The sequence below is a fragment of the Carcharodon carcharias genome, chromosome 10 (genome assembly GCF_017639515.1).
Source record: "Carcharodon carcharias isolate sCarCar2 chromosome 10, sCarCar2.pri, whole genome shotgun sequence".
Classification (NCBI taxonomy): Eukaryota; Metazoa; Chordata; class Chondrichthyes; order Lamniformes; family Lamnidae; genus Carcharodon; species Carcharodon carcharias.
Window position 1 is genome coordinate 152,044,003 of NC_054476.1, and position 12,221 is coordinate 152,056,223.

General features: G+C 50.3%; 1 protein-coding gene across 13 annotated transcripts in view; it reads right to left on the bottom strand.

Annotated features, from left to right (window-relative positions):
* The window catches only part of msi2b (musashi RNA-binding protein 2b), a 522,720-nt gene that overhangs the window by 12,405 nt on the left and 498,094 nt on the right, over positions 1-12,221 (bottom strand). For 11 of the 13 annotated variants that reach the window (XM_041197725.1, XM_041197718.1, XM_041197724.1 and 8 more), the window contains one exon: positions 9,793-10,001. In XM_041197725.1, the coding sequence (XP_041053659.1) occupies positions 9,793-10,001 (209 nt within the window). The remainder of the gene's footprint in view (positions 1-9,792; positions 10,002-12,221) is intronic. The other 2 variants (XM_041197726.1, XM_041197715.1) reach the window with 1 other exon arrangement.

The following is a 12,221-nucleotide window of genomic DNA, read 5'->3' on the forward strand; positions in this document are numbered from 1 at the left end:
CTCTACGTTAGGGAACTGCACCTCTCTACGTTAGGGATCTGCACCTCTCTACGTTAGGGACCTGCACCTCCCTACGTTAGGGACCTGCACCTCTCTACGTTAGGGGCCTGCACCTCTCTACGTTAGGATCCTGCACCTCTCTACGTTAGGGACCTGCACCTCTCTACGTTAGGGACCTGCACCTCTCTACGTTAGGGACCTGCACCTCTCTACGTTAGGGAACTGCACCTCTCTACGTTAGGGATCTGCACCTCTCTACGTTAGGGACCTGCACCTCCCTACGTTAGGGACCTGCACCTCTCTACGTTAGGGACCTGCACCTCTCTACGTTAGGATCCTGCACCTCTCTACGTTAGGGACCTGCACCTCTCTACGTTAGGATCCTGCACCTCTCTACGTTAGGGACCTGCACCTCTCTACGTTAGGGATCTGCACCTCTCTACGTAAGGGACCTGCACCTCTCTACGTTTGGGACCTGCACCTCTCTACGTTAGGGACCTGCACCTCTCTACGTTAGGGACCTGCACCTCTGTACGTTGGGGACCTGCACCTCTCTACGTTGGGGACCTGCACCTCTCTACGTTGGGGACCTGCACCTCTCTACGCTGGGGACCTGCACCTCTCTACTTTGGTGATCTGCACCTCTCTCTATTGGGGAACTGCAAATCTTTCTATTAGGGATCTGCACCTCTCAATGTTAAGGATCTGCACCACTCAATGTTAAGGATATGCACCTCTCAATGTTAAGGATCTGCACCTCTCAATGTTAAGGATCTGCACCTCTCAATGTTAAGGATCTGCACCTCTCTACGTTAGGGATCTGCACCTCTCTACGTTAGGGATCTGCACCTCTCTACGTTAGGGATCTGCACCTCCCCACATTAGGGACCTACACCTCTCTCTATTAGCGATCTGCTTCTCTTTCTATTAGGGGTCTGCACCTCTTTCTATTAGGGATCTGCACCTCTTTCTATTAGGGATCTGCACCTCTTTCTATTAGGGATCTGCACCTCTTTCTATTAGGGATCGGCACCTCTCAATGTTAAGGATCGGCACCTCTCAATGTTAAGGATCGGCACCTCTCAATGTTAAGGATCGGCACCTCTCAATGTTAAGGATCGGCACCTCTCAATGTTAAGGATCGGCACCTCTCAATGTTAAGGATCGGCACCTCTCAATGTTAAGGATCGGCACCTCTCAATGTTAAGGATCGGCACCTCTCAATGTTAAGAATCGGCACCTCTCAATGTTAGGGATCTGCACCTCTCAATGTTAGGGATCTGCACCTCTGCATTAGGGATCTGCACCTCCCTGCATTAGGGATCTGCACCTCTCTGCGTTAGGGATCTGCACCTCTCTGCGTTAGGGATCTGCACCTCTCTACGTTAGGGATCTGCACCTCTCTACGTTAGGCACCTGCACCTCTCTACGTTAGGGATCTGCACCTCTGACTATTAGGGATCTGCAACTCTCTCTATTAGGGACCTGCACCTCTCTCTATTAGGGACCTGCACCTCTCTCTATTAGGGACCTGCACCTCTCTCTATTAGGGACCTGCACCTCTCTCTATTAGGGACCTGCACCTCTCTCTATTAGGGACCTGCACCTCTCTCTATTAGGGACCTGCACCTCTCTCTATTAGGGACCTGCACCTCTCTCTATTAGGGACCTGCACCTCTCTATGTTAGGGACCTGCACCTCTCTACGTTAGGGACCTGCACCTCTCTACGTTAGGGACCTGCACCTCTCTACGTTAGGGACCTGCACCTCTCTACGTTAGGGAACTGCATCTCTCTCTGTTAGGGGTGCTGCATCTCTCTCTGTTAGGGGTGCTGCATCTCTCTCTGTTAGGGGTGCTGCATCTCTCTCTGTTAGGGGTGCTGCATCTCTCTCTGTTAGGGAGCTGCATCTCTCTATGTTAGGGATCTGCATCTCTCTACGCTAGGGATCTGCATCTCTCTACGTAAGGGATCTGCATTTCTCTACATTAGGGATCTGTACCACTCTCCCTTAGGGACCTTCCTCTCTCTCAGTTAGGGACCTGCACCTCTCTCAGTTAGGGACCTGCACCTCTCTCAGTTAGGGACCTGCACCTCTCTCAGTTAGGGACCTGCATCTCTCTCAGTTAGGGACCTGCATCTCTCTCTGTTAGGGACCTGCACCTCTCTCTGTTAGGGACCTGCACCTCTCTCTGTTAGGGACCTGCACCTCTCTCTGTTAGGGACCTGCACCTCTCTACGTTAGGGACCTGCACCTCTCTACGTTAGGGACCTGCACCTCTCTACGTTAGGGACCTGCACCTCTCTACGTTAGGGACCTGCACCTCTCTACGTTAGGGACCTGCACCTCTCTACGTTAGGGACCTGCACCTCTCTACGTTAGGGACCTGCACCTCTCTACGTTAGGGACCTGCACCTCTCTACGTTAGGGACCTGCACCTCTCTACGTTAGGGACCTGCACCTCTCTACGTTAGGGACCTGCACCTCTCTACGTTAGGGACCTGCACCTCTCTACGTTAGGGACCTGCACCTCTCTACGTTAGGGACCTGCACCTCTCTACGTTAGGGACCTGCACCTCTCTACGTTAGGGACCTGCACCTCCCTACGTTAGGGACCTGCACCTCTCTACGTTAGGGACCTGCACCTCTCTACGTTAGGGACCTGCACCTCTCTACGTTAGGGACCTGCACCTCTCTACGTTAGGGACCTGCACCTCTCTACGTTAGGGACCTGCACCTCTCTACGTTAGGGACCTGCACCTCTCTACGTTAGGGACCTGCACCTCTCTACGTTAGGGACCTGCACCTCTCTACGTTAGGGACCTGCACCTCTCTACGTTAGGGACCTGCACCTCTCTACGTTAGGGACCTGCACCTCTCTACGTTAGGGACCTGCACCTCTCTACGTTAGGGACCTGCACCTCTCTACGTTAGGGACCTGCACCTCTCTACGTTAGGGACCTGCACCTCTCTACGTTAGGGACCTGCACCTCTCTACGTTAGGGACCTGCACCTCTCTACGTTAGGGACCTGCACCTCTCTACGTTAGGGACCTGCACCTCTCTACGTTAGGGACCTGCACCTCTCTACGTTAGGGATCTGCACCTCTCTACGTTAGGGACCTGCACCTCTCTACGTTAGGGACCTGCACCTCTCTACGTTAAGGACCTGCACCTCTCTACGTTAGGGACCTGCACCTCTCTACGTTAGGGACCTGCACCTCTCTACGTTAGGGACCTGCACCTCTCTACGTTAGGGACCTGCACCTCTCTACATTAGGGACCTGCACCTCTCTACGTTAGGGACCTGCACCTCTCTACGTTAGGGACCTGCACCTCTCTACGTTAGGGATCTGCACCTCTCTACGTTAGGGATCTGCACCTCTCCATGCAGGGATCTGCACCTCTCCATGCAGGGATCTGCACCTCTCCATGCAGGGATCTGCACCTCTCCATGCAGGGATCTGCACCTCTCCATGCAGGGATCTGCACCTCTCCATGCAGGGATCTGCACCTCTCCATGCAGGGATCTGCACCTCTCCATGCAGGGATCTGCACCTCTCCATGCTGGGATCTGCACCTCTCCATGCTGGGATCTCCACCTCTCCATGCGGAGATCTCCACCTCTCCATGCTGGGATCTCCACCTCTCCATGCTGGGATCTCCACCTCTCTACGTTATGGACCTGCACCTCTCTCCATTAGGGATCTGTTACTCTCTCCATTAGGGTCCTGCACCTCTCTACGTTAGGGATCTGCACCCCTCTACGTTAGGGATCTGCACCTCTCTACGTTAGGGACCTGCACCTCTCTACGTTAGGGACCTGCACCTCTCTACGTTAGGGACCTGCACCTCTCTACGTTAGGGACCTGCACCTCTCTACGTTAGGGATCTGTACCACTCTCCCTTAGGGACCTGCACCTCTCCATGCAGGGATCTGCACCTCTCCATGCAGGGATCTGCACCTCTCCATGCAGGGATCTGCACCTCTCCATGCAGGGATCTGCACCTCTCCATGCAGGGATCTGCACCTCTCCATGCAGGGATCTGCACCTCTCCATGCAGGGATCTGCACCTCTCCATGCAGGGATCTGCACCTCTCCATGCAGGGATCTGCACCTCTCCATGCAGGGATCTGCACCTCTCCATGCTGGGATCTGCACCTCTCCATGCTGGGATCTGCACCTCTCCATGCTGGGATCTGCACCTCTCCATGCTGGGATCTCCACCTCTCCATGCTGGGATCTCCACCTCTCCATGCTGGGATCTCCACCTCTCCATGCTGGGATCTCCACCTCTCTACGTTATGGACCTGCACCTCTCTCCATTAGGGATCTGTTACTCTCTCCATTAGGGTCCTGCACCTATCTACGTTAGGGATCTGCACTCCTCTACGTTAGGGATCTGCACCGCTCTACGTTAGGGACCTGCACCTCTCTACGTTAGGGACCTGCACCTCTCTACGTTAGGGACCTGCGCCTCTCTACGTTAGGGACCTGCGCCTCTCTACGTTAGGGACCTGCGCCTCTCTACGTTAGGGACCTGCGCCTCTCTACGTTAGGGACCTGCGCCTCTCTACGTTAGGGACCTGCGCCTCTCTACGTTAGGGACCTGCGCCTCTCTACGTTAGGGACCTGCGCCTCTCTACGTTAGGGACCTGCGCCTCTCTACGTTAGGGACCTGCGCCTCTCTACGTTAGGGACCTGCGCCTCTCTACGTTAGGGACCTGCGCCTCTCTACGTTAGGGACCTGCGCCTCTCTACGTTAGGGACCTGCACCTCTCTACGTTAGGGACCTGCACCTCTCTACGTTAGGGACCTGCACCTCTCTACGTTAGGGACCTGCACCTCTCTACGTTAGGGACCTGCACCTCTCTACGTTAGGGACCTGCACCTCTCTACGTTAGGGACCTGCACCTCTCTACGTTAGGGACCTGCACCTCTCTACGTTAGGGACCTGCACCTCTCTACGTTAGGGACCTGCACCTCTCTACGTTAGGGACCTGCACCTCTCTACGTTAGGGACCTGCACCTCTCTACGTTAGGGACCTGCACCTCTCTACGTTAGGGACCTGCACCTCTCTACGTTAGGGACCTGCACCTCTCTACGTTAGGGACCTGCACCTCTCTACGTTAGGGACCTGCACCTCTCTACGTTAGGGACCTGCACCTCTCTACGTTAGGGACCTGCACCTCTCTACGTTAGGGACTTACACCTCTCTACGTTAGGTACCTGCACCTCTCTACGTTAGGGACCTGCACCTCTCTACGTTAGGGACCTGCACCTCTCTACGTTAGGGACCTGCACCTCTCTCTGTTAGGGACCTGCACCTCTCTCTGTTAGGGACCTGCACCCCTCTATATTAAGGGCCTGGAGCTCTGTTTAAGGATTAATAAAAGCAACAAATATCTAACACACAAATCAAGTTTTGAAGCTCACATATATTGGAGACGTGGCACATTGCGGTCTGGGTCAGGAGCATACTGTGTTCAAATTGACTGGTTCTTCATTGCATCACAGTTTAGAGAGGCTGTCAATCCCCACTCTGCCCTCATCTTTTCTCCCCAATTTGTACTCCCATGGTTTGTTAGCACTTGTGGGTTTACAGAATTGGGCAACTCATTCTGGAATGTACATCTTCTTAAGACAGTCTATAGACTTCTCAAGGGATGGGTAATAAATGCTGGCCTAGCCAGCGATGCCATGAATGAATATTTAAAAAAAAATACATTTAGGCCTGGTTGTTGGGGGTAATTATTGAACTATAGGCTTTCTGGGTGAGGAGCTGATGATGTAGAAAGCTTGCTGCTGTTACTGCTGTTCTCTGGTCCCCTCCTTCCCATTCTCCCCTCTTTTTGAATGACTTGTATCTCATATTGGAGCAGGGTGCCAAACACCCTCCAACACTTTGGCCGAGAGGTCCATTCTTCATAGATGACAAGTGTTGGCCATTTCATGAGCCATTGCTCTGATTGATCCCCATTCCTGCCCTCACTCGCCATGCACAGTTCTCCAGGAGAGGTCACTGGACAGTCATCAGAGGCTGGAGCCCAGTTTACCCAGGTAAATCGTAGCACCTACACTGTTATGCTGGCTGAGGGCTGCACATTCAGGACAGGGATTTCTCTGCTCCACAAGGCTCAGTGTCAAATTGGGCAGCGTCTTTAGCCCGGTGAGGCTTCAGTAAAGCTCAAAATGCGTTGGTGTTTTAATTCATGATGGGCAGAGCGAAAATTAATCTCTGACGGGCCAAAGTCAAAGTCAAGATAAATTGTCCATTCCCTGGGTGGGTGGGGGGTATAGCAACAGGGGTGAAGGGGCACGATAAAGCTGTTTCTCAGCCCCACGAGCTGCCACGAAGTTCAGAATTTAGAAAGTGCAGATCCTGAAAGGGCACAGGTGGGATGCAAGTAGACGGTGACCTCAACTCAAATTCCACGCTCTGTTATTTCAGCATTATGTTTCAATACTGGCAAAGTAGATGGGCTAAGGCCCACTTAAAAGGCTGGGAGAGGAATTTCAGGTGCGGTGTCATACACTGGTACACCATGGGATGTCTTCAGGGCCAAGGCATCGTATGACCCCAGTTCGTAATATGCTGGGGCTTTGCAAAGTGTTACCTTACCAGGACTGACAGCCTCTCCTCAGGATTCATATGGATTCATGCCAACACATCTAATGTTAGAGCACAGCATCTTGACGCAAACACATACAGTTAAGAGGCGAGTTTCAACTCCAAAGCTACAGCATTTCATTTCATTGGTCTATATTGGCTGGATCAGAATTCAGTCGAATGGTCCTTTATTCTCCAGAATTTAGAAGAATGAGAGTTGATCTCAAAGAAAGGTACAACATTCCGAGAGGGCTTGACAGGGTAGCTACCATTTATCTTCACTTGGGAGTCTGGAACTAGGGATCATTTAGGACTGAGATGAGAAGAAACCTGTTCACATGGAAGGGTGCAAATCGTTGGAACTCTCAAAGGACTGTGGACGGTCAGTCATTGAGTGTATTCAAGGCTGCTGAGATTGATAGATATTTGGATACTAGGGGGCATGAGGAACGAGATGGAAATTTATGATCGGGAGGCAGATCAGACCAGATTATTGAACAGCGGAGCAGAATCGAAGGGTTGTGTGGCCCACACTTGCTCCTGTTTCTTACGTTCTTATTCGCAACAACAGGTCAGGCTACTTCTATGTAAACCTCAGGGAGGTTCACTTTGAGTCTTAGCTTTATTTCAAAGATAATTTTGGTAAAGGATGGGATCAAAGAGGTGAGCTAATCGCATGATAACTGAGCATGAATGTGGTACCCGAGGAGGCTTTATTATCTACTTACATGAGAAACGGGGGTAGCTGCTGGCTGCTGTTGGGTGCGATCTGGAGCAGGAAAGCTCAACACTTGACAAGCAAACACATACAGGTTCTTTCTGAGAAGCCTGTTTTGGAAGGCCTTATTTGGGTCATCTGGGAAAGGAGGCTGTCTCATGGGCTGGGGGGATGGTGATGGTGGTTGGGGGGGGGGGGGGGGTGCGGGCACGGTGGTTGGTGGTGGTGGTGGTGGTGGGCGGTGGGGTTAGGTGGCCAGTATTCTTTGCTGCACTGACCAAAAAGTAGGAACAGTTCCACATTCAGTGGAAATGCAGAAAGATGAAGGGGAAAGTTAAAGGGATTAAAATCAGAGGTCTCAGTTTGAGGGGCTGGAGGTGTGGGAGGGATGAGGGTGGAGATCAGCGCCCAGGGAGTTTCGGGAAAAGAAAACGAACCAAGATTCCGGATCCTCATCACTTCTTACACAATCCCACTGGAAAGTGGATGGGTGCGGACACTAAGGGAGGCGTGGACCACCATATCCACAGTCAAACAAGACAGGCAGGCAAGAAATCAGTGCTGCTCGATTAAGGTACCCCCCCACCGCCTCCAGTGGAACCATACCCAACATGAGTCACCATCTTCAGGAGAGGCAAAGAGGGCACAGTTAAGGGGTAGGAAAAAAAAGAAAATCAAACACCATCAGGGAGGCAGAAACAATTACTGGATGAAGGGAAAGCATCACAGCCTCCACAGACCAACGCAAACACTGTCCACTAGAATCATCAGTAAGGCAATCTTCCAGCCAGACATGCTGCACACAGTATCAGATCATCCATTAAATTAGCCTTAAGGAAAATGCAACAAAAGCATTTCTGCCCCTTGCTAATTCAAACGTTCCAAATTACGGTAAATATTACAGGGACTTGGCGTTTTGAGATTGGTGTTGGGGATTGTGGCTTTTTCTGCATTTCTACATTTCTTCATGAAGATCACATGGCCCCCTGCAATTTTATACAGCTACAACATGGGGGCCACAGTGTCACAGGGGCTATTTAAAGGAGGTCAAAAACAGCTTTAGCGTATACCCATATGTGCAATCCCACTATATAAGTCTGATCCTGGTGGTGTTGTCTAGTAAACTGGCACTGGTTTTCTGGCCTACAATATGTTTAATATCTCTGTCCCGCTGTGTGTAACATCTAACAATTCCCCGATCTGGTTGTGTGTAACGTCGAATGTGCCCCCGTCCTATGGAATGTGATATCTGAGGCACCCACCGCCCTGTTGAGGGTGACACTTTCGATGCCTCACTTTCTGCTACACGGGCGAGATTCAGGTGTCAGTTTTCAGACAGAAATATTTCTGTTTCACTTTCTTTAAGCGAATAATGCTAACCATGCATTTAATTTTAAAAAAAACTGCAAGTTAAACAGCAAACATTCAGTATTAATTATTAGAGTTACTGAACCTTCTGGAGTGTGACATTGTGATTCACCCACACTAGGATGATGTGCCCTAACTGTACCTCGAGGACTTTCTCTTATATACCTGTACAGGACGTCTGTGCCTTGGATATGAAAATTATTACTGTTACATGGCTTAACAGCTAAAGGACAAAATGTACGTAATGGAACTTTTAAAATCCACACACACTGAAAATATATCGCTTACACTTTTTTTTTCAAAATAGTGCAATATTCCCATTTTTTCAGCCCCCACCCCCCCCCACCCCCGCCTTTCAAATGAACAATTTCTGTTAAAGTTTACTTCTTTACACCAAACAAAAAAAAAATGAAAATTTAACAACATCAGCTGCTCAGGAGACACAGATAACACACTCCAGATGAAAACCAGCCTAACCTCTGACCTTGCTGTCAGCACGATGGCGAAACCCTGCATGGGTTCCAACGGGGAAGAACGTTTGAGCCGTGACGACTGGTAAAGGGGAGGTAAGGAGGAACAATCAGCAACAGAGTCATCGTGCCTTTAGGAGGCTCGCCAAATTTATGTGGCATTTTATAAATATCTGAGGCTGTATTTGTGTTCCTCTCATTCAGAAATCTTAGCCCCCCCCACCACCTCATTAATGGTCTGACACTAGATTGTTACTCTTCAGTCTTCAATTTAAAATAAAACTTTAAAACAAGTCTGTTTTTTTTTGTCAAATTCTCAGATGAGCCACGTGCTTCATGACTCTAATATTGGGCAAGGAGACAGGCCTGATGAACATTGGCCTCGTGAAAGATCTGCCGAGGGATAATGCCTTGGTCAGAGGTTAGGGTTGGATTGTCTCTCAGCTCTTTAGGTCTTTTTAAGTTTTTAGTTTCAGACCAAATGCTTGTGTTAGGCAAAGGTGGAAAAAGGGAGTGCAGGGAAGGGGGTAGAGTGGGGAGAGAGAGAGACAAAGGCGATGGGGGAGAGCATGGATGGATGGAGGAAAACAGAGAGGAAAGGGGGTGAATCAAAAACTCACTTACCCCAATGCTGTGTCCAAAGCCAGAGCCGGGTTGGGGACTGGTAGCGCTCATGTAGTTACCGACACCAGAGTCTTGGCTGGCTGTACCATAAATATCAGCAACCGGGCCTGGACTGTTGGCTCCAGGGAATCCACCAGGCCGCGGTGGGTTGGTGCCTGCTGGGGAAGCAGGGGCGCCATAATTCGGTTGAGCACTGTAGCTATTCAGGACTGGTGTGTAGAGAATAGAGCTGGGTATGAGGCACGAGCGTAGCATGCACAAAATCAAAGCCAAACACTACGACAGCCTAAGGCCCCATTTTCTAACACTCAGTCCAAGGCCATGCGATAAGACAACAGCGGTACTTACGATAGATAGTCAGCCCGTTACTACTGCTAAGAAGCTCAGAGGCACCCCACAGCCCACCACCCGCACCCCTCCCCAACACCACCCATCCCCAAAAGAACACAGTCATCCAACACAGAGACCATAGGTGCACGTTGTCACCTTCCGTCACATCAGATCTGATGCTCATGCAGAAATAACAATCTCTAGATCAGGCCGTGTTGAGACAGCATTCACATCCCATGCAAACTACAAAGGAGCTAGAGTTCTACTACACAGCATGTTAATAAAATGGCAGCTACAGTGAACAATATCCAGAGTCTAAACACAAAAAGTCGACAGTTCTAGGACAGTCTAGGGATTTGTGAGGGAACAGGTCATTTTCCAGGGTGGGTGGGGGTGGCGGGGCTGGGCGGGGCGGTGGGGGTGGGGGGGGGGTGGGGGGTGGGGGGGGGGGGGGGGGGGGTGGGGTGGGGTGCTGGGCTAAAGTTTCTCAACCTCTGCAGCTCTCCTACCTTCTGGGATGGCGAGTTGGGAAATCTTTTTTTTGCAAACGGTGGAGGGAGTGAAATGCAAAAAAAAATAATAATGCCCACAAGGAGAAATAAATCGTTATCATAAGGGAGTGTCAGCAAAAAGGGAGAAAAGCTTATCCCAGAGTACACTCAAAACATTGGGAGTGAAACTAGTCTTTGGAGAAAGTGTAAAATGGGCAATAGTGAATTGTGAGCCCAGTTTACACTCCCACAACCCCACCCACACCCCCCCTCACCTGGTTGAACTGAAGTCAATGGTAAAGATCGGCTGTGGCATAAAAGTGGCTTTGTTGTTCACAATCACTGGAGACTAATTTCACCACTGCCCGCTCCCTCCCCCACCCCCACCCCACCCTCACCATGTCCTCAGTAACACCGCATCAACACTTAATGTACGACGATTAGAGATGTTCAAAAGGCTTTAGAATTCCCGCCTTGGCGGACCCAAATGTGCTTGTGTCTATTCAGTGAGAAAACGTGACATGCTCTGCTGTCAGATCCCCAGACAAGTGAAACTTTGAAATCCCGAGGAGGAACAGGCCCCTTCTTTAACCTCAAACCTTTGACAACCAAGGTTCTGTTGGCCCTCCTGCTTCCGAACTGCTCCAGTTAATGGCGTCACATAGTCTGTGGTTGACCTGAGGGAAATGGCTAGGAGTCACCTCGCTGTACCCTCACTGGAAGGCAGGAGGCAGCGTGCACAAACCTCTGAAGCAGCGTCCCCTCAGGAGTCCAAATTTCGATTGTTGGCTTAAAATGAGTGGCTTCTCAGAATTTAAGATTTAATTTTAAATTGAAGTCTGAGTCAATGAATTTGGAAATACCGTCATAACACCTGCCCAAACCTGGAGATTAAGTGCTGCAGTTCATGGATGCTTCACTCAAGAAGGGAATTCTCTTAATGTGAAGACTGTGATGAAACTAAATCAATCTTTCTGAGGCAGTTGTGGGGGTGGGGTGGGGGTGAGGGAAAAAAACAAAACAAAAAAATCAACTGGGTAATGTCAAAATGGGTGCCTGGAATGAAGCGACAACGAAACAACATTCGACATCCCCGCCTTTGTCACATCTCTAATCACAACATCAGTGTTTTCCTGTGTTAATGTACGCTCATTTTGCAAGGCAGCGTCTCAAGTTGTTCAATCCCAAGACAGCCGACTGACTAACTTTCAGGAGCCCCTTTCCCACCCTGAGGTTATCTCTGACCTACAGCTTGGCCATGTCACGTCTGAACTAACTTGGTTCAAGGTCAGGTGGGCCTTTCCAAATTTGGTCGTCGCTCTTGTGGCCGTAATGGTGTCATCACTAAAAAGGAGCGGGAAAACCAGCATTCAGCCAACGGTCAGAATTAGCCCTTTCTTCCAAATGCCGGCTACGAATTTCAATGCGATTTGGAGCTGGCAAATTTGCAAGTAGTGGTCGAACAATGCATTCGATGAGAATTGGGAGGCCCGCACACACAACCCAGGCCATTTGCTTAGAGGTAAAGGTGGAATAACGAATATTGCTAAGGGATGCTTCCAATCCGATTTACAGTGAAACCTGTAACAAACGGTCACCTTCAGGCCT